Genomic DNA, 23,247 nt, shown 5'->3' with positions numbered 1-23,247 from the left:
TAAAAGGAGAGAAGGATTTTTATTTTAATTTAAAGAGGCGGTGGTAGAAAAATCACAATGTTACAAGTCATCGGGGGGGCGGCGGAGGGGATTAAGGCACTTTGTTTGGGGGGGCGGTTAAAAGGGTTGGGTAGGGACTGTCTCTACGTGTTGCCAATTTGTACTTCCCAAGCGCTTAGTACAGTGCTCTGCACATAGTAAGCGCTCAATAAATACGATTGATTGATTGATTGATTTGGAGAGCTGAGCTCTGATTAGGGAAATGGGGGTCCCCACCCCTTCCCAAGGTGGAGGTGGGCCCGCTACAGGGACAGAGACACCCACGGTAAGACCTAGAGAGAGATAATAATAATAATGATGGCATTTGCAAAGCGCTCACTATGTGCCAAGCACTGTTCTAAGCGCTGGGGAGGGGGATACAATGTGATCAAGTTGTCCCGCGTGGGGCTCACACAGTCTCAATCCCCATTTTTACGGACGAGGTAACTGAGGCTCCGAGAACTTCGGTGACTTGGCCCAGGTCAGACGGCAGGCTTGTGGGGGAGGCGGGATTCGAACCCGTGGCCTCTGACTCCCAGAGATCCCAGAGATGGGCAGGCCCAGGGGGGTTCATCCCCCCCAGCCCACTGGGGTGTGGGGTGATGGGGGCTGCGGTGCTGCCCGGGCCCGGGCCCCTCCAGGCCGGAGGAGGGGTCCGCCGGCTAACAGGAGCTGGTCTGGAGGTTGCTCTCGGTCAGCAGGGAAGTGATGGACGACGACGGGTCGTAGTTGTCGAACTCCTCGTCCGAGCTCAGCAGGTCCCGTTGGAGGGAGGATTCGGTCGTCGCCAGGGCCGACTTTCGCCTGGGGAACAGAGGGAGCGGAGGGGTTCAAGCAGAGAGGGCACCGCTCTTTCTTCTCTTTTCTTTTTTCTTTTCTTTTCTTTTCTTTCTTTCTCTCTCTCTTATTTAATTTATTTAATTAAATTTATTCAATTCACATTTTATTCATAATTTATAATTCGTAATCTTATCTCATAATTTATCAATCAATAATTAATAAAAATATTTTATAATTATAATTATGCGCGTGATTCGCGATTTTATCGTTCATAATTTATTAATTAATGATTATTGATGAATGATATTTTGTAGTTATAATAATTATATTTATTGTTTTTAATTAACTATTTTTAATTATTTTTAATTATTTAATTATGGTAATTATATTTATTATTATAGTAATACCTGGTGATTTAATTATTAATGGTATTAATCGATTAATAATTTTATAATTTATAAATTATTTATTTATGATTACTTGTTTATAAATTTCTTTCTCTCTTTGCCTATTTATTTATTTATCTATCTATCTATTTATTTATTTATTTACCTACCTATTTATTTATTTATTTATTCATTTTACTTGTACATATCTATTCTATTTATCTTATTTTGTTAGTATGCTTGGTTTTGTCCTCTGTCTCCCCCTTTGAGACTGTGAACCTGCCGCTGGGTAGGGACTGTCTCTACATGTTGCCAACTTGGACTTCCCAAGCACTTAGTCCAGTGCTCTGCGCACAGTAAGAACTCAATAAATACGATTGATTGCTTGATTGATTGATTCACCCCCAAAACCAGGCCGAGGGGCAGAAGCCCCTCTCAAGACTGGCAACCCCTGCCCTTAAGCCAGCCCCGCCGATAAGGAGAAGCAGCGTGGCTCAGTGGAAAGAGCCCGGGCTTTGGAGTCGGAGGTCACGGGTTCGAATCCCGGCTCCGCCGCACGTCTGCTGTGGGACCTTGGGCAAGTTCAAATCCCGGATCGGCCAACTGTCAGCTGTGTGACTTTGGGCAAGTCACTTCGCTTCTCGGGGCCTCAGTTACCTCGTCTGTCAAATGGGGATGAAGACTGTGAGCCCCCCGTGGGACAACATGATCACCTTGTAACCTCCCCAGTGCTTAGAACAGTGCTTTGCACATAGTAAGCGCTTAATAAATGCCATTATTATTATTATTATTATATTATCTTCTCTGAGCCTCAGTTCCCTCATCTGTCAAATGGGGATGAAGACTGTGAGCCCCCCTGTGGGACAACCTGATTACCTTGTATCCCCCCCAGCGCTTAGAACAGTGCTTTGCACATCGTAAGCGCTTAACAAATGCCATCATCATCATCATCATTTACCGGCCTGCAGGCCGGAAACTCCCCAAAAGGGTTGCATCCTTATCCTTAAGCCGGTCCTGCAGATAGAGAAGCAGCGTGGCTCAGTGGAAAAAGCCTGGGCTTTGGAGTCAGAGGCCATGGGTTCGAATCCCGGCTCTGCCAATCGTCAGCTGCGTGGCCTTGGGCAAGTCACTTAACTTCTCTGTGCCTCAGTTCCCTCATCTGTCAAATGGGGATGAAGACTGTGAGCCCCCCGTGGTATCCCAGTCTGTGAGCCTGCTGTTGGGTAGGGACCGTCTCTATATGTTGCCAACTTGTACTTCCCAAGCGCTTAGTACAGTGCTCTGCACACAGTAAGCGCTCCAAAAGAAGCAGCGTGGCTCAGCGGAAAGAGCCCAGGCTTTGGAGTCAGAGGCCATGGGTTCAAATCCTGGCTCCGCCAATTGTCAGCTGTGTGACTTTGGGCCAGTCACTTCACTTCTCTGTGCCCCAGTGACCTCATCTGTAAAATGGGGATGAAGACTGTGAGCCCCAGGTGGGACAAAAACTGATCCCCTTGTAACCTCCCCAGCGCTTAGAACAGTGCTTTGCCAATAGTAAGCGCTTAACAAATACCATCATCATTATTATTATTAATACGGTTGAATGAATGAACAACCTGATCACCTTGTAATCTCCCCAGCGCTTAGAACAGTGCTCTGCACATAGTAAGTGCTTAATAAATGCTATCTATTCTATTTATTTTATTTTGTTAATATGTTTGGTTTTGTTCTCTGTCTCCCCCTTCCAGACTGTGAGCCCGCTGTGAATGAATGAATGAACAACCTGATCACCTTGTAATCTCCCCAGCGCTTAGAACAGTGCTCTGCACATAGTAAGTGCTTAATAAACGCTATCTATTCTATTTATTTTATCTTGTTAATATGTTTGGTTTTGTTTTCTGTCTCCCCCTTCTAGACTGTGAGCCCGCTGTTGGGTAGGGACCGTCTCTAGACGTTGCCAACTTGGACTTCCCAAGCGCTTAGAGAAGCAGCGTGGCTCAGTGGAAAAGAGCCCGGGCTTTGGAGTCAGAGGTCATGGGTTCAAATCCCGGCCCCGCCACATGTCAATCAATCAATCAATCAATCGTATTTATTGAGCGCTTACTATGTGCAGAGCACTGTACTAAGCGCTTGGGAAGTACAAATTGGCAACACATAGAGACAGTCCCTACCCAACAGTGGGCTCACAGTCTAAAGTCACACAGTCTGCTGTGTGATCTTGGGCAAGTCACTTAACTTCTCTGGGCCTCAGTTCCCTCATCTGGAAAATGGGGATGAAGACTGTGAGCCCCACGTGGGCCAACTTGATCACCTTGTATCCACCCCCAGCGCTTAGAACAGTGCTCTGCACATAGTAAGCGCTTAACAAATGCCATTATTATTATTATTATTCTTAGTCCAGTGCTCTGCACCCAGTAAGCGCTCAATAAATACGACTGATTGATTGATTGATTGACCCCGGTTTACCAGCCTGGGGGGGCGGAGCCACTGACTCCCACCTCCTCCCACTGCAAAAAGTGAGGCACCCCAAGGCCGGAGAGAGGGGGCAAGCTAGTGGACGCCCCCCGGCCCGCGCGGGGAGCCCCGCGCACCAGGCTTCCTTCTCCAAGGTCTTGATCCGGGCCTGCAGCTGCTCGTTGACCTCGTGCTGCTCCTCCACCTCCCGCTGCGCCTTCTTCCTCAGGCCGTCCAGGCGCTCGATCTCCTCCTCCGCCTCGTCCACCTGCCGCTTCAACGCCTTCACCCGCAGGCTCAGCTGCCGGGGACAACGTATCAATCGATCGACCGTACCGAGCGGGGGCTGGCTGTGGGGAGAGCTCTGTACTAAGCGCTTGGGAGGGCGCAATGCAACAGAATTAGCAGGCAAGTCCCCTGAGGAGAGAGGGAACGGGGGTCAGGGAAGGCCTCTGTTGTGGGTTCACTCTCCCGCCCTCTGGGCATCCCCCTCCAGCCACTCGCTGTCCCCCCCCACCCAATTCACAGACACACACACACACAAAAATACACACACCTGGTCCTTCTGGTCATGGACATGCTGCCGCTCATCCTCGATCTGGATGGTCAGCTCCTTGACCCGCCGTTCCAGCTTCCGCGTGGACGACTGCAAGGCCAGCTTCTCCCTGGGGGCGGGCGGAGGGAGGGATGGTGGGAGAGGGAGGGAAAGATGTTGCCAATTATGTTGCCAATTTGTACTTCCCAAGTGCTTAGGACAGTGCTCTGCACGTAGTAAGCGCTCAATAAATACGATTGATGATGATGATGATGAGGGATGGATGGTGGGGGAGGATGGAGGGATGGAGGGATGGATGGGGGAGAAGAGGGAGGGTGGGATGGATGGATGCATGGAGGGGGAGAAGGAATGGGTGGGTGAGGGAGGAGGAGGGAGGAATGGTGGGGGGGTGAAAAGAGAAAAGAGGGGAGCAAAGGGGAAGAGTTGGGGAGGGAGAGAGAGGAAGGAAAGAAGGGAGAGAGAGCAGAAAAAAAGAAGGAGGAGTGTGGAAGGAGAAGGAGGAAGGAAGGGTGAGAACAGGGGGAGGGTGGTCCTCCCAGCTGAGGTCAGTTTCCAAGGCGGGGCTGGGCCGGAGGCCCCCTCAATCAATCAATCAATCAATCAATCGTATTTATTGAGCACTTACTATGTGCAGAGCACTGTACTAAGCGCTTGGGAAGTACAAATTGGCAACACATAGAGACAGTCCCTACCCAACAGTGGGCTCACAGTCTAAAAGGGGGAGACAGAGAACAAAACCAAACATACCAACAAAATAAAATAAATAGGATAGAAATGTACAAGTAAAATAAATAAATAAATAGAGTAATAAATATGTACAACCATATATACATATATACAGGTGCTGTGGGGAAGGGAAGGAGGTAAGATGGGGGGATGGAGGGGGGGACGAGGGGGAGAGGAAGGCAGGGGATCAGTCTGGGAAGGCCTCCTAGAGGAGGTGAGCTCTCAGCAGGGCCTTGAAGGGAGGAAGAGAGCTAGCTTGGCGGAGGGGCAACCCTCCCGCTGGGTTTGGGAGGGGGTGAGGGTTGGGGATGGGGTGGTCACCTCTCCTCGGTCTGCAGCCGCTCCTGCAGCTGCTGGATCTGGGCCTCCAGCTGGGAGAGGCCGGCGCTGGGCTTCTGCAGGCCCTCTGAGTTGGCCAGGCGGCTCTTCAGGTCCTTGTTCTGTCCGCGGTCGGTGGTGGGGGGGGCGGAGAGGGGAGCCGGGGTGAGCGGCTGGGCTCTGCCCACGCCCCACGCCCACCGTCCGCCCGGCCCCCCAAACCGACCTGTCGCTCCATGGAGATCTTGTCGCACTCCAGGTCCTGGCGGTTGCTCCGCTCCTGTAGCAGCTCGGCCCTCAGCTGGTCCACCTGGGGAAGGGATGGGTGGATCAATCAATCAATCAATTGCATTTATTGAGCGCTTACTATGTGCAGAGCATCATCATCATCATCATCAATCGTATTTATTGAGCGCTTACTATGTGCAGAGCACTGTACTAAGCGCTTGGGAAGTACAAATTGGCAACATATAGAGACAGTCCCTACCCAACAGTGGGCTCACAGTCTAAAAGGGGGAGACAGAGAACAAAACCAAACATACTAACAAAATAAAATAAATAGAATAGATATGTACAAATAAATTAAATAAATAGAGTAAAAAAATATGTACAAACATATATACATATATACAGGTGCTGTGGGGAAGGGAAGGAGGTAAGATGGGAGGATGGAGAAGGGGACGAGGGGGAGAGGAAGGAAGGGGCTCAGTCTGGGAAGGCCTCCTGGAGGAGGTGAGCTCTCAGCAGGGCCTTGAAGGGAGGAAGAGAGCTAGCTTGGCAGATGGGCAGAGGGAGGCCATTCCAGGCCCGGGGGATGACGTGGGCCGGGGGTCGATGGCGGGACAGGCGAGAGCGAGGTACGGTGAGGAGATCAGCGGTGGAGGAGCGGAGGGTGCGGACTGGGCTGTAGGAGGAGAGAAGGGAGGTGAGGTAGGAGGGGGCGAGGGGATGGACAGCCTTGAAGCCCAAGGTGAGGAGAGCACTGTACTAAGCGCTTGGGAAGTACAAATTGGCAACATATAGAGACAGTGGGTGGGTGGGTGGATGGGTGTCACCGGGGACACGGGCGGGACCGCTCCCCTCAGCCCGGGAGGACCAGGTGGGGCCGGCCTGACAGCCCACTGCCCGCCTCTCTCGCCCAGAGTCAGGCCCAGTCGCCCTGAGCAGGAGGTATTGATTAAAAACTTACTATAATCCAGGCATTTTGCTAAGTGCTGGGGTTGGGCCTAGTTCCACAGTTCATGTAACACAAGGGGCTCTCAGTCTGAGTCCCCATTTTTCTAAGACTGAGCCCCTCTTTCCTCTGCTCCTCCTCCTCTCCCCATTGCCCCAACTCCCTCCCTCCCGCTCTACCCTCCCATCGCCCCGCCTTACCTCCTTCCCCTCCCCACAGCACCTGTATATATGTATGTACGTATTTATTACTCTATTCTATTTGTACATATTTACTCTATTTATTTTCTTTTGGTAATATGTTTTGTTTTGTTGTCTGCCTTCCCCTTCTAGACTGTGAGCCCACTGTTGGGTAGGGACCGTCTCTATACGTTGCCAACTTATACTTCTCAAGCACTTAGTACAGTGCTCTGCACACAGTAAGCGCTCAATAAATACGATTGATTGATTTGTACATATTTATTCTATTTATTTTATTTTGTTAATATGTTTTGTTTTGTTGTCTGCCTCTCCCTTCTAGACTGTGAGCCCGCCGGTGGGTAGGGACCGTCTCTAGATGTTGCCAACTTGGACATCCCAAGCCCCTAGTCCAGTGCTCGGCACACAGTAAGCGCTCAATAAATACGATTGATTGATTGATTGATTTGTACATATTTATTCTATTTATTTTCTTTTGTTAATATGTTTTGTTTTGTTGTCTGTCTCCCCCTTCTAGACAGTGAGCCCGCTGTTGGGTAGGGGCCGTCTCTAGATGTTGTCAACTTGAACTTCCCAAGCGCTTAGTACAGTGCTCGGTACACAGTAAGCGCTCAATAAATACGATTGATTGATTGATTGGTTATTTGTACATATTTATTCTATTTATTTTATTTTGTTAATATGATTTGTTTTGTTGTCTGTCTCCCCCTCCTAGACTGTGAGCCCGCTGTTGGGTAGGGACCGTCTCTATATGCTGCCAGATTGGACTTCCCAAGCGCTTTGTCCAGCGCTCTGCACACAGTAAGCGCTCATGAATGAATGAATGAATGAAAAAGGAGGAGGAGAGAAAGGACCTGATCCCGGCTGCGGCTAACACGGTCCGTCAGCAGCTCCACGGTGTTCCTCTCCTCATCCAGTTCCGCTTCCAGGCGGGACACCTTGTCCTGGGGAGCGGGGGAGAAGCCGGGGGTCATCACGCGGTGCCGCCCCCCTCAACCTGCCCCCGGCCCTTCCTCCCTCCTTCCCGTCCAGTCCGTCCACCCGCACAGTTACCTCGAGAGCCTTGAGCTGGCGGGCCCTGTCGTCCTGGGTCCGGCGCCTGGCCTCCGCATCCTGCTCCAGCCCCTTCAGCTGCTGGTTCAGTAGCTCCTTGTCCAGAAGCAGAGACTCCCGCTCCGCCTGCACGGCCTGAAGGCTCTGCCTCAGCCGCTGGCTCTGGGGGCCGGGGGGAAACCGTCACCCCCCAGTCCGGGGGATGCCGCCCTCACCCCCGAAGCCCGAGGCGAGAGATTCAACGGAGAGAGGGCAGAGAAGGGGTGAGGAAGAGGAGATGGAGATGGAGAGGAGGTTGAGTTGCTTTGCGGGAAGCAGCATGGCTTAGTGGCTAGAACTAGGCCCTGGGGGTCCGAAGTTCATGGGTTCTAATCCCGGCTCCACCACTCATGTGTTGAGTGACTTTGGGCACATCGCTTCTCTAGGCCTCAGGTACCTCATCTGGAAAGTGGGGATTGCGGCTGTGAGCCCCACGTGGGACAGGGGCTGTGCCCGACTAGATTTGCTCGCACCCACCCCAGTACGGTGCCTCACACACACAAAGCGCTTAAGGAGTACCGTCACCATCAGGTGGAGGAGGTGGAGGTTGAAATGGAGGAGATGGAGGTGGAGACGGAGGAGGAGGGGATGGAGGTGGAGGAGGAGATGGAAGTGGAAGAGACGGAGATGGAGATGAAGTGGAAGAGGGAGAGGAAAAAGCGGATGGAGACGAGGAGGAGTGGAGACGGAGGTTGAGATGGAGGAGATAGAGGTGGAGACGGAGGAGGAGGGGATGGAGGTGGAGGAGATGGAAGTGGAAGAGACAGAGATGGAGATGAAGTGGAGGAGGGAGAGGAAAAAGTGGATGGAGACGAGGAGGATTGGAGACGGAGGTTGAGATGGAGGAGATAGAGGTGGAGACGGGGGAGGAGGGGATGGAGGTGGAGGAGATGGAAGTGGAAGAGACAGAGATGGAGATGAAGTGGAGGAGGGAGAGGAAAAAGTGGATGGAGATGAGGAGTGGAGACGGAGGTTGAGATGGAGGAGACAGAGGTGGAGACGGAGGAGGAGGGGATGGAGGGGATGGAGGTGGAGGAGGAGATGGAAGTGGAAGAGACAGAGATGGAGATGAAGTGGAGGAGGGAGAGGAAAAAGGGGATGGAGACGAGGAGGAGTGGAGACGGAGGTTGAGATGGAGATGGAGGTGGAGACGGAGGAGGAGGGGATGGAGGGGATGGAGGTGGAGGAGGAGATGGAAGTGGAAGAGACAGATGGAGATGAAGTGGAGGAGGGAGAGGCAAAAGGGGATGAAGACGAGGAGGAGTGGAGACCAGGAAATGGGGAAGTGGCGGGTGGAGGCGGGGACAACTTCCCCCCGCCCTCCTCCCCCATCCCGGGCACCCCCCTGCCCCGGTCCCCCGGCGGGGCGCCCTCACCTCGTCCTGCAGCTGGCCCAGGCCCCCGGCGGCGCTCTCGGCCTGGCTGGCCCGCTCCTTGGCCTCCCTGCGGGCCTCGGCCACCTCGCGCCTGGCCTTGTCCTTGTAGGCCTCCAGCTGCGCCTGCAGCTGCTCCAGCGCCTGTTCGGACTCCTCCCCAAGCCGGGACAGCTGCCCACGGACAGACGGACGGTCAGATGGATGGGCCGCGGGGACACGGTCCCTCCTCTGCTACTTTCCCTTGTCCGAGCCTCAGCCTGACCCCCCCAACCACCGCCCTCCATCCGACTCCAGCCTCGGCTCCCAGTCCCTCCTTCCACCCCCAGTGCCCTGCCCGAGCCCCAGCCCTTCCTTCTAATAAAAATTCATAATACTTGTGGTATTTGTTGAGCAAGCGCTTATTATGTCCCAGGCACCGTACTAAGTGCCGGGGTGGAGACGAGCAAATTGAGTGGGAACCAGTCCCTGTCCCCCATGGGGCTCCCAGTCTCAATCCCTGTTTTCCAGATAATAATAATAATAATAATGGCATTTATTAAGCGCTTACTACGTGCAAAGCACTGTTCTAAGCGCTGGGGAGGTTACAAGGTGATCAGGTTGTCCCACTGTGGGGGGGCTCACAGTCTTCATCCCCATTTTACAAATGAGGGAACTGAGGCCCAGAGAAGTGAAGTGACTTGCCCAAAGTCACACAGCTGAAATTGGCAGAGGCAGGATTTGAATCCATGACCTCTGACTCCAAGGAGTCAGCGGGAGCCCCCTCCCTCCTCACTTTCCTTCTCTGGGCCTCAGTTCCCTCATGATGATGATGATGATGATGGCATTTATTAAGCACTTACTATGTTCAAAGCACTGTTCTAAGCGCTGGGGAGGTTACAAGGTGATCAGGTTGTCCCACGGAGGGGGGGGCTCACAGTCTTAATCCCCATTTTACAGATGAGGGAATGACATTTACTAAGCGCTTACGATGTGCAGAGCACTGTTCTAAGCGCTGGGGAGGTTACAAGGTGATCAGGTTGTCCCACGGTGGGGGGGCTCACAGTCTTAATCCCCATTTTCCAGATGAGGGAACTGAGGCCCAGAGAAGTGAAGCGACTTGGCCAAAGTCACCCAGCTGACAATTGGCAGAGCCGGGGTTTGAACCCATGACCTCTGTCTCCAAGGAGTCAGAGGGAGCCCCCTCCCTCCTCACTTTCCTTCTCTGGGCCTCAGTTCCCTCATGATGATGATGGCAATTATTAAGCGCTTACTATGTTCAAAGCACTGTTCTAAGCGCTGGGGAGGTTCCAAGGTGATCAGGTTGTCCCACAGTGAGGGGGCTCACAGTCTTAATCCCCATTTTCCAGATGAGGGAATAACATTTACTAAGCACTTACGATGTGTGGAGCACTGTTCTAAGCTCTGGGGAGGTTACAAGGTGATCAGGTTGTCCCACGGTGGGGGGGCTCACAGTCTTAATCCCCATTTTCCAGATGAGGGAATGACATTTACTAAGCGCTTACGATGTGCAGAGCACTGTTCTAAGCGCTGGGGAGGTTACAAGGTGATCAGGTTGTCCCACGGTGGGGGGGCTCACAGTCTTCATCCCCATTTTCCAGATTAATCAATCAATCATATTTATTGAGCGCTTACTGCGTGCAGAGCACTGTACTAAGCGCTTGGGAAGTCCAAGTTGGCAACATATAGAGACAGTCCCTACCCAACAGCGGGCTCACAGTCCAGATGAGGAAACTGAGGCCCAGAGGAGTGAAGCGACTTGGCGCAGGCGTGATCAGCACCTGTATATATGTATATATGTTTGTACATATTTGTTACCATATTTTTATTTATTTTACTTGTACATATCTATTCTATTTATTTTATTAGTATGTTTGGTTTTGTTCTCTGTCTCCCCCTTTTAGACTGTGAGCCCAATGTTGGGTAGGGACTGTCTCTAGATGTTGCCAATTTGTACTTCCCAAGCGCTCAGTCCAGTGCTCTGCACATAGTAAGCGCTCAATAAATACGATTGATGATGATGATGATGATGATCAGAACCCGCGCCCCCCGTGCCCCTCACCTCCTTGTTGAGCCTGTCGACGGTGCGGTCGAGCAGGCGCTTCTGCTCCTCCAGCTGGGCGTTGGCGCGGCTCAGGGCCTCGCGCTGGCGTCCCTCGTCCTGCAGCGCCCGGTGCAGGGCCTGCTGCTCCTGTCCCAGCCGCGCCTGCCCCCGCTGCGCCTCCTCCAGGCGGCCCTCCAGGGTCCGCTTCGCCCCCGAAAGCGCCGCCTCCGCCTCCTGCGCCTCCTGCAGCTCCTCCTGCAGCCGCTGCCGCTCTGCCTGCACGGGAGGACCGGGGGGGACGGGGGGATGGATGGCGGGGGGGACGCAGGGGTGACCAGGAGGGAGTGGAGGCGGGCGGGGGGAAGCCGGTGGACCCACAGAGACACACAGTAGAGTGCCTGGCACCTAATAATAATAAGCTGGTACTTGTTAAGCGCTTACTACCAATCAATCGTATTGATTGAGCGCTTACTGTGTGCAGGGCACTGGACTAAGCGCTTGGGCAGTCCAAGTTGGCAACATCTAGAGACGGTCTCTACCCACCGGCGGGCTCACAGTCAATCAATCGATCAATCAATCGTATTGATTGAGCGCTTACTGTGTGCTGAGCACTGGACTAAGCGCTTGGGAAGTCCAAGTTGGCAACATCTAGAGACGGTCCCTACCCAGCAGCGGGGTCACAGTCAATCAATCAATCAATCAATCGTATTTACTGAGCGCTTACTGTGTGCAGGGCACTGGACTAAGCGCTTGGGCAGTCCAAGTTGGCAACATCTAGAGACGGTCCCTACCCGACAGTGGGCTCACAATCAATCAATCGTATTTATTGAGCGCTTACTGTGCGCAGGGCACTGGACTAAGTGCTTGGGAAGTCCAAGTTGGCAACATCTAGAGACGGTCCCTACCCACCAGTGGGCTCACAGTCAATCAATCAATCGTATTTATTGAGCGCCTACTGTGTGCAGAGCACTGGACTAAGCGCTTGGGAAGTCCAAGTTGGCAACATCTAGAGACGGTCCCTACCCACCAGCGGGCTCACAGTCAATCAATCAATCGTATTTATTGAGCACCTACTGTGTGCAGAGCACTGGACTAAGCGCTTGGGAAGTCCAAGTTGGCAACATCTAGAGACAGTCCCTACCCATCAGTGGGCTCACAGTCTAGCAGGGGACTGTGTGCAAAGCACCGTTCTAAGCGCAGGGGTGGACACAAGGTGATCAGGTTGTCCCACGAGGGGCTCACAGTCTTCATCCCCATTTTACGGATGAGGGAACTGAGGCCCAGAGAAGGGAAGGGACTTGCCCCGAAGTCACATGGTTGACAAGTGGCGGGGCCGGGAATGGAGTGGAGGAGGGCGGGGAGCCGGGGGGAAGCCGGTGGACCCACAGAGACACACAGTAGAGTGCCTGGCACATAATAATGATAATAATAATGATAATAATAATAATAATAATAATAATAATGTTGGTATTTGTTAAGCGCTTACTATGTGCAAAGCACCGTTCTAAGCGCTGGGGTAGATACAAGGTAACCAGGTTGTCCCACGAGGGGCTCACAGTCTTCATCCCCATTTTACAGATGAGGGAACTCCATCCCCCCCATCTTACCTCCTTCCCTTCCCCAAAGCACCTGTATATATGTATGTTTGTACATATTTATTACTCTATTTATTTATCTTACTTGTACATATCTATTCTATTTTATTTTGTGAATATGTTTGGTTTTGTTGTCTGTCTCCCCCTTCTAGACTGTGAGCCCACTATCGGGTAGGGACCGTCTCTAGATGTTGCCAACTTGGACTGCCCAAGCGCTTAGTCCAGTGCTCTGCACACAGTAAGCGCTCAATAAATACGATTGAATGAATGAATGAATGAGTCACGCTGCTTCCAAAGCGCTTAACAAATACCATCATCATTATTATCAGACATGAGCACACACGCAGAGACATTCAATCGTATGGATTGAGCGCTTATTGTGTGCAGAGCACTGTACTAATCAATCAATCAATCGTATGTATTGAGCGCTTACTGTGTGCAGAGCACTGTACTAATCAATCAATCGTATTTATTGATTAGACATGAGCACACACACACACACAGAGACATTCAATTGTATGTATTGAGCGCTTACTGTGTGCAGAGCACTGTACTAATCAATCGTATTTATTGATCAGACATGAGCACACACACAGACATTCAATCGTATGTATTAAGTGCTTACTGTGTGCAGAGCACTGTACTAATCAATCAATCAATCATATTTATTGATCAGACATGAGCACACACACACAGAGACATTCAATTGTATGCATTGAGCACTTACTGTGTGCAGAGCACTGTACTAATCAATCAATCAATCAATTGTATTTATTGATCAGGCATGAGCACACACACACATAGAGACAGTCAATCATATGTATTGAGCGCTTACTATGTGCAGAGAACTGTGCTAATCAATCAATTGTATTTATTGATCAGACATGAGCACACACACAGAGACATTCAATCGCGTGTATTGAGCACTTACTGTGTGCAGAGCACTGTACTAATCAACCAATCGTATTTATTGATCAGACATGAGCACACACACAGAGACATTCAATCGTATGTATTGAGTGCTGTGTGCAGAGCACTGTACTAATCAATCAATCAATCGTATTTATTGATCAGACATGAGCGCACACACACACAGAGACATTCAATTGCATGTATTGAGCGCTTACTGTGTGCAGAGCACTGTACTAAGCGCTTGGGAAGTCCAAGTTGGCAACATACAGAGACGGTCCCTACCCAACAGCGGGCTCACCGTCTCGAAGCCACACAAGAGACACACACAGAGACCCGGAGGGCCACTCAGGCGCACAGAGAGACGCTCAGGGAGACGCTCAGACACACGCAGAGACACGCGGAGAGGGAACCGGACCCTGAGAGGGACGCGCACAGAGATGCCCAGAGACACAGGGAGAGACAGAGAGAGAGGCAGAGATACTCGGCCAGGGACTCGGACAGACGGTCGGCCCCGCGGAGAGACACGCAGAGACACAGAGACGCGGCCAGGGACACGCACAGGGCCATCGAGGCTGCCAGAAACAGAGGCGGGAAGAGGGACAGGTGGAGACAGCAAGGCAGGAACAGAAGGAGAAAGAAAACGGGGGGCAGAGAAGGCTGAGGAGGGTGGGGTGGAGGAGGAGGGGCCTGAATCTCTGCCCGCCGGATCTATATGTATCTATATATCTCTATATATCTCTATATAGAGATATGTAGATATATAAATATATAGAGATATATAGATATACATGTGTGTGTGTATATACATACACATATATATATCTATATATCTATATATATAGATATATAAATATATAGAGATATATAGATATATATGTGTGTGTGTATATATATATACATATATATAAATACACACTCATCACTTCATTTATTTATTTATTTATTTATTTATCTTACTTGTACATATCTATATATCTATATATATAATCTATATATCCATCTATTTATTTATTTATTTATATTTATTTATTTATTTATCTTACTTGTGCATATCTATATATCTATATATATAATCTATATATCTACATATAGATATCTACATATAGATCTATAGATATGCACAAGATAAATAAATCAATAAATCAATAAATAAATGTGTGCAAACATATATACACATATATGTATATGTACATATATAGATATATCTATATCTCTATATATGTACATATAGATGTATATACATTGATGTATATGCATTATATGTATTACATTAGATGTAAACATCTAATGTATAGATAGATAATAGATAGATATTATAGATGATAGATATTATAGATATTAGATAATAGATGATACTAATAGATCATAGATAATAATAATTATCTATTGTATATACATGTATACATGTATATATGTATATACATTGATGCATATACATTATATGTATTAGATGTACACATCTAGTGTATAGACAGATAATAGATAGATATTATAGATAATAGATATTATATAATAGATAATACTAATAGATCATAGATAATAATAGATAATAGATATTATAGATAATAGATAGATATAGCATAGATAGATAACAGATGTATACATTAGATGTATATGCATTAGATGTATATATATACCTCTATATATGTACACACATATATACATATGTATACGTATATACATATGTGTGTATATGTATATATGTGTGTACATATTTATTACTCTATTTATTTATTTATTTTGCTTGTACATATCTATTCTATTTATTTTATTTTGTGAGTATGTTTGGTTTTGTTCTCTGTCTCCCCCTTCTAGACCGTGAGCCCGCTGCTGGGTAGGGACCGTCTCTATGTGTTGCCGACTTGGACTTCCCAAGCGCTTAGTCCAGTGCTCTGCACACAGTAAGTGCTCAATAAATACGATTGATTGATTGGGGGTTCACGTGGGGTCGGGGGTGGGGGGACCGAAAGAAAAAGAGGGGCAGAGAAGGCTGAGGAGGGTGGGGTGGAGGAGGAGGGGCCTGAATCTCTGCCCTCCGGGTCTATATGTGTATATATATAGCTATATATCGATATATAGATATATCTATATCTATATATCGATATATAGCTATATATATATCTATATATGTACATATATATGCATATATGTTTGTACATATTTATTACTCTATCTTACTTGTACATATCTATTCTATTTATTTTACTTTGTTAGTATGTTTGGTTTTGTTCTCTGTCTTCCCCTTCTAGACCGTGAGCCCGCTGTTGGGTAGGGACCGTCTCTATGTGTTGCCGACTTGGACTTCCCAAGTGCTTAGTACAGTGCTCTGCACACAGTAAGCGCTCAATAAATACGATTGATTGATTGATTGGGGGTTCACGTGGGGTCGGGGGGTGGGGGGGGGACCGAAACCCCCGCCCAGGCAAGAGGGGACGGGGCGTGAAACGCAGTAGGAGGGAGTGTGGTCAGACGGAAAGATAATAATAATAATAATGATGGCATTTGTTAAGCGCTTACTATGTGCAAAGCCCTGTTCTAAGCGCCGGGGAGGATACAAGGTGATTAAGTTGTCCCACGTGGGGCTCACAGTTGACCCTCATTTTACAGATGAGGTAACGGAGACTCAGAGAAGTGAAGTGACTTGCCCAAGGTCACACAGCTGACGAGTGGCGGAGCCGGGATTCGAACCCCTGACCTCTGACTCCAAAGCCCGGGCTCTTTCCACTGAGCCACGATGGGCCGATCGCCAGGGTGGGGGACAGTGGGAAGGAGCGGAGTCCCAACTGCCCTGGTGCGGGTGAGCCCCCCACTTCTGGAGGCAGGGTGCTGGTCCGGATAATAGTAATAATAATAATAATAGTAATAATAATAATAATAATAATAATAATAATTAATATTAATAATAATAGTGCCAGGCACTGTACTAAGAGAAGCAGCATGGCTTAGTGGAAAGAGCCCGGGCTTGGGAGTCAGAGGACGTGGGTTCTAATCTTGTCGGCTATGTGGGCTTGGGAGAGCCACTTCACTTCTCGGGGCCTCAGTTACCTCATCTGGAAAATGGGGATTAAGACTGGGAGCCCCCCGAGGGACGACCCGATGACCCCGTATCTACCCCCTGGGACGGTGCTTCGCTCATAGTAAGCGCTAAATAAATGCCATCGTCATCATCGTCAAGCGCTGGGGTAGATACAAGCTAGCCAGGTTGGACCCGGTCCCTGTCCCACGTGGGACTCCCAGTCTTAATCAATCAATCAATCGTATTTATTGAGCGCTTACTGGGTGCAGAGCACTGTACTAAGCACTTGGGAAGTCCAAGTTGGCAACATAGAGAGACGGTCCCTACCCAACAGTGGGCTCACAGTCTCAATGCCCGTTTTACAGACGAGGGAACTGAGGCCCAGAGAAGTGACTTTCCCGATGTCACCCAGCAGTCAAGTGGCGACGCCAGGATTAGAACCCAGGTCCTTCTGACTCTCAGGCCTGGGCTCTAGCCATTAGGCCACACTGCTTCCCTTCCACGCAGCCGATAACCCTGGGCACTCCCTCCGGGGGCTTAGGTCCCATTTGCTGCCCAGGGCAAAGTTGGGGGTCCCGGAAGACGGGGAAAAGCAGCGTGGCTTAGTGGAAAGAGCCCGGGCTTTGGAGTCGGAGGCCCTGGGTTCGAATCCCGGCTCCGCCTCTTCTCAGCTGTGTGACTTTGGGCAAGTTGCCCTCTACCCCAGTGCTTTGGCATGTAAGCGCTTAACAAGAATACCACAATTATTACGACCCATTCTTTATGGTGTTCAGAGCCAGTCACCATTTATTGTACATATTTATTCTACTTATTTAATTTTGTTAATATATTTTGTTTTGTTGCCTGTCTCCCCCTTCTAGCCTGTGAGCCCGCTGTTGGGTAGGGACCGTCGCTAGATGTTGCCAACTGGGATTCCCCAAGCGCTTGGTCCAGTGCTCGGCACCCAGTAAGCGCTCAATAAATACGACTGATTGATTGATTGACTGATTGATTGGCAGGCGGCCTGACCGGAGGGGGGGCCGGCACTGACCTCGAGCCGCTGGACTCTGTCCCTGAGCCGGGCCTCCAGGGCCTCCCCGCCGTCGGCGAGGCCCCGGGCCTCCTTGAGCTGCTGCTCGAGGCCCAGGATTCGGCGGCGGAAGTCGTCGTTCTCCTCCTGCGTCTCCCGCAGCGTCGCCTCCACGGCCGCCTGCCGCTGGCTGGCCGTCGCCTCCGCCTCGGCCCGCGCCTGGTTGGGACATCGCCCTACTGAGAGCTCACCTCCTCCAGGAGGCCCTCCCAGACTGAGCCCCTTCCTTCCTCTCCCCCTCGTCCCCCTCTCCATCCCCCCATCTTACCTCCTTCCCGTCCCCACAGCACCTGTATATATGTATATATGTTTGTACAGATTTATTACTCTATTTATTTATTTATTTATTTTACTTGTACATATCTATCCTATTTATTTTATTTTGTTAGTACGTTTGGTTTTGTTCTCTGTCTCCCCCTTTAAGACTGTGAGCCCACTGTTGGGTAGGGACTGTCTCTATATGTTGCCAATTTGTACTTCCCAAGTGCTCTGCACATAGTAAGCGCTCAATAAATACGATTGATGATGATGATGATATTGAGCGCAGAGCACTGGACTAAGCGCTTGGGAATTACAAGTTGGCAACATCTAGAGACGGTCCCTACCCAAAAGTGGGCTCGTGAACCCCGACCCCTCTGGTTGAGACACCCGCTCCCCTCACCTCAGCCCTCCCACCCACGGTGACCCTCCCACCGTGACCCGCCCCTAGTCGCTCTGCTCATGATATCCCCCCAGCCATGTCCCCGTCCCTCGCCCCCAGACCCATCCCGCACACCTTTCTGAGCGCCTCGGCCTGCCAGGCGTCCTGGGCGCCGGCGCGGAGCTGGTCGGCCTCCCTCTGCGCCGCCTGCAGCCGCTCTCGCATCTCCTCCTCCAGCTCTTCCTTCTCCAGCCTCAACTGTAGCAGCCTTTTGTGGGGGGGACCGGGCAGGGCTCAGTTTCCCCCCGGGACAGGCCCACCCCCGCGGCCCCGCGCCGAGATGGACACTCACTCCTGCTTGGCGGCCTTCAGCTCCTCCTTGTTCTTCTGGAAGAGGCCCTGCCAGTGTCCGTTCTCCTCGGCGCTCTCCTCCAGCTCGCGCTGGAGCTCGCGCACCAGCATGGACACCTTCTGCCGCTCGGCCTCCAAGGTCGCCCGTTCCTGAGCGGGGTGGGATTTGTTGAGCGCTCGTTCCATGCCGGGCACCGGACTGGGCCCCCTCCCCATAATAATAATGGCATTTGTTAAGCGCTTACTACGTGCAAAGCACTGTTCTAAGCGCTGGGGAGGATACGAGGTGATCAGGTTGTCCCATGCGGGGCTCGCAGTGTCAATCCCCATTTTACAGGTGAGGAAACCGAGACACCGAGAAGTGACTCGCCCCAAGTCACCCAGCTGACAATTGGCAGAGCCGGGATTTGAACCCATGACCTCTGACTCCAAAGCCCACGTGCTTTCCGCTGAGCCAAGCCGCTTCACGTGGCCAGTGGCTGGCATAATGCCCGGCACACGGTCGGCATCCAGCACAGCACCTGCTTCATTTCGAGCCTCCTTGCCCCCCCCGGGTTAAAGTAGAAAGGGTTGGGGGGCTGGCAGGCGAGGGCCCCCGGGGTGGCATTGTTATTATGGTATTTGCTAAGGCCTTACTATGTTTCGAGGACTGTTCTAAACACCCGGTTCATTCATTCATTCACTCAATCGTATTTACTGAGCGCTTACTGTGTGCAGAGCACTGGACTAAGCGCTTGGGAAGTCCAAGTTGGCAACATAGAGAGACGGTCCCTACCCAACAGTGGGCTCACAGTCTAGAAGAATAAATAATAATGATAAACAAATAAGTATTTGTTAAGTTCTTACTACGTGCCAGTGAACGAAGCGCTGAGGTGGAGCAAGGCAAATCGGATTGGACTCAGTCCCTGTCCCACGATTTTTTTTTTGGTTATTATGGTATTTGCTAAGGACTTACTATGTTTCGAGGACTGTTCTAAACGCCCGGTTCATTCATTCATTCACTCAATCGTATTTACTGAGCGCTTACTGTGTGCAGAGCACCGGACTAAGCGCTTGGGAAGTGCAAGTTGGCAACGTATAGAGACGGTCCCTACCCAACAGTGGGCTCACAGTCTAGAAGGTTAATAATGATGGCATTTATTAAGCGCTGACCCCCCCACCTCTTCCCTGCCACCCGAAGCCGCAGGACCGATGAGATTCCGGGTGAGATTCGGGATCCCCATCCCACCCGCCTTACCTCCTTCCCCTCCCCACAGCACCTGTAATCAATCAATCGTATTTATTGGGCGCTTACTGTGTGCAGAGCACTGGACTAAGCGCTTGGGAAGTCCAAGTTGGCAACATATAGAGGCGGTCCCTACCCAACAGTGGGCTCACATATATGTTTGTATGGATATATTACTCTATTTATTTCTTTTATCTGTACATGTTTATTCTATTTATTTTATTTTGCCAATATGTTCTGTTGTCTGTCTCCCCCTTCTAGACTGTGAGCCCGCTGTTGGGTCGGGACCGTCTCTAGATGTTGCCAACTAGGACTGCCCAAGCGCTTAGTACAGTGCTCTGCACACAGTCAGCGCTCAATAAATACAATTCAATGAATGTACGTATTTATTACTCTATTTTATTTGTACATATTCATTCTATTTATTTTATTTTGTTAATATGTTTTGTTCCCTGTCTCCCCCTTCTAGACCGTGAGCCCGCTGTTGGGTAGGGGCCGTCTCTAGATGCTGCCGACTTGGACTTCCCAAGCGCTTAGTCCAGTGCTCTGCACACAGCAAGCGCTCAATAAATACGATTGAACGAATGAATGAATCAGAAGTACAAAAAAAAAAAAGCAGCATGGCTCAGTGGAAAGAGCCCTGGCTTGGGAGTCAGAGGTCATGGGTTCAAATTCCAGCTCTTCCACAGCCCCCTGCTCCCCCAACGCCCCCGCCTCACCTCCTTCCCCTCCCCACAGCACCTGTATATACGTATAGATGTATGTACATATTTATTACTCTATTTAATTTACTTGTACATATTTATTCTATTTAGTTTATTTTGTTAATATGTTTTGTTTTGTTGTCTGTCTCCCCCTTCTAGACTGTGAGCCCGCTGTTGGGTAGGGACTGTCTCTCTATGTTGCCAACTCGGACTTCCCAAGCGCTTAGTCCGGTGCTCTGCACACAGTAAGCGCTCAATAAGTACGACTGAATGAAATGAATGAACGAATGGGGAAGGCGAAAGAAAGGTTAGAAAATCCAATGTAGGAAGGAGACCTCATTTGACAGATGAGGTCACTGAGGCACAGAGGAAGGGAAGGGAATTTCACATGATGGAGCCGGGATTAGGAACTCAGGCCTGCCCCCCTTCCACCAGGATATGGAGAAGCAGCGTGGCTTAGTGGGTACAGCCCAGGCCTGGGTTCTAATCCTGGCTCTGCCCCATGTCTGCTGTGTGAACTTGGGCAAGTCACTTCACTTCTCTGGGCCTCAGTGACCTCATCTGTCAAATGGGGATAAGAATGTGAGCCCCACGTGGGACAGGGACCGTGTCCCACCCGATCACCTTGTATCCCTGTGTTTAGAACAGTGCTTGGCACATAGTAACTGCTTAACAAGTACCGTAATTATTATTATTATTATATGGTTATAATTGCTCCCAGGGCCCTGAGCACATGAGGATTTAATAATAACAATAATAATGATGGCATTTATTAAGCGCTTACTATGTGCAAAGCACTGTTCTAAGCACTGGGGGGATACAAGGTGATCAGGTTGTCCCACGGGGGGCTCACGGTCAATCCCCATTTTACAGATGAGGTAACTGAGGCACAGAGAAGTTAACTGATTTGCCCAAGGTCACACAGCTGACAACTGGCGGAGCCAGGAGTCGAACCCATGACCTCTGATTCCAAAGCCCGGGCTCTTTCCACTGAACCACGGATTTAGGCAGCACGGGAGAGTTTGAGGCTGTTGCAGGAGTGACAGGTGGGGAGACTGGGCTTCCTCCATCCCATCTTCTCTCCCAATCACGGAGTTCCGCTCCCGGAGGGTACCTAGTACAGTGTTCTGCTCCCGGAGGGCGTTCAGTTCGGCGTTACCCCTCCGGCGGGTGCCCAGAACAACGCCTCAGCCTTGGCAGGTGTCCAGTACAATAATAATAGTAATAATGGCATTTGTTAAGCACTTACTATGTGCAGAGCACTGTTCTAAGCGCTGAGGGGGAATACGAGGTGATCAAGTTGTCCCACGTGGGGCTCACAGTCTTAATCCCCATTTTCCAGATGAGGGGACTGAGGCTCAGAGAAGTGAAGTGCCTTGCCCAAGGCCACACAGCAGACATGCGGCGGAGTGGGGATTCGAACCCATGACCACCGACTCCAAAGCCCGGGCTCTTTCCACTGAGCCACGTTGCTTCTCTATATTCCACCCCCGGCGGGTGTCCAGTACATACTCTGCCCGCAGCAGGGTGCTCTGCCCCTCTAGACCGCGAGCTATTTTGGGGGGCGCAGGGAACGTGTCTGATGTTCCCTCGTCCCCCTCTTCATCCCCCCCATCTTACCTCCTTCCCTTCCCCACAGCACCTGTATATATGTTTGTACAGATTTATTACTCTATTTATTTATTTATTTTACTTGTACATATCTATTCTATTTATTTTATTGTGTTAGTATGTTTGGTTTTGTCTCCCCCTTTTAGACTGTGAGCCCACTGTTGGGTAGGGACTGTCTCTAGATGTTGCCAATTTGGACTTCCCAAGCGCTTAGTCCAGTGCTCTGCACATAGTAAGCGCTCAATAAATACGACTGATGATGATGATGATGATGTTAGATCGTCCTCTTCCAAGCGCTCAGTACAGTGCTTCGCACGCGGTAAGCGCTCGCTAAATCTATATGACTGAATGGGTGGGAACCCCGCTCCGGTCCACGCTCCCCGCCGGCGCTGGGGCGGGCCCGGCCTCCCCTCTCCTCCCGCGCCTCGTCCCGGGCGGCACCTGGGAGGCGTCCTGCAAGTTGCGGCGCAGCTGGTCGGTGTCGAGCTGGCACTGTTGGCGCACGCGTTCCACCTCCTGATCCCTGGATGCCACCTCTTCCTTGAGGGCTCCCTTCAGGGCCGTCAGCTCCCGCTCCCGCTGGCGCAGCTGCTCCTCCAGCCTCTGCTTCCCGGACAGGGCCTCCTCCAGCTCCTCCCGCGTCTCCAGCAGCTCCTGCGGGTGAGGGTGGGTGCCCCTGATCCATCAATCAATCGATCGTATTTATCGAGCGCTTACTGTGTGCAGAGCACTGGGCTAAGCACTTGGGAAGTACAAATTGGCAACATATAGAGACAGTCCCTACCCGACAGCGGGCTCACAGTCTAAAAGGGGGAGACAGAGAACAAAACCAAACATATTAACAAAATAAATAGAATAGATAGGTACAGGTAAAATAGAGTAATAAATATGTACAAACATATATATATATATACAGGTGCTAAGGGGCTTACAGGGGCTAAGTGCTTTGGAAGTCCAAGTCGGCAACATCTAGAGACGGTCCCTACCCAACAGCGGGCTCACGGGC

At 50.4% G+C, this 23,247-nt stretch overlaps 1 protein-coding gene across 1 annotated transcript in view; it reads right to left on the bottom strand.

Annotated features, from left to right (window-relative positions):
* Positions 1-511: 511 nt before the first annotated feature.
* CGN (cingulin) overlaps positions 512-23,247 on the bottom strand; it is a 32,446-nt gene continuing 9,710 nt past the window's right edge. The window contains 13 exon segments of the mRNA XM_038768921.1: positions 512-843; positions 3,776-3,939; positions 4,195-4,303; positions 5,242-5,360; positions 5,465-5,548; positions 7,464-7,553; positions 7,663-7,824; positions 9,078-9,248; positions 11,137-11,394; positions 17,672-17,869; positions 18,486-18,618; positions 18,703-18,851; positions 22,683-22,895. Of these exon segments, the coding sequence (XP_038624849.1) occupies positions 702-843; positions 3,776-3,939; positions 4,195-4,303; positions 5,242-5,360; positions 5,465-5,548; positions 7,464-7,553; positions 7,663-7,824; positions 9,078-9,248; positions 11,137-11,394; positions 17,672-17,869; positions 18,486-18,618; positions 18,703-18,851; positions 22,683-22,895 (1,992 nt within the window). The 3' untranslated portion in view covers positions 512-701.

Source organism: Tachyglossus aculeatus, chromosome Y4 (genome assembly GCF_015852505.1).
Source record: "Tachyglossus aculeatus isolate mTacAcu1 chromosome Y4, mTacAcu1.pri, whole genome shotgun sequence".
NCBI classification, from domain to species: Eukaryota; Metazoa; Chordata; class Mammalia; order Monotremata; family Tachyglossidae; genus Tachyglossus; species Tachyglossus aculeatus.
Note: the sequence above shows the minus strand (reverse complement) of the source record. Positions and strands in the feature narration are given on the sequence as shown.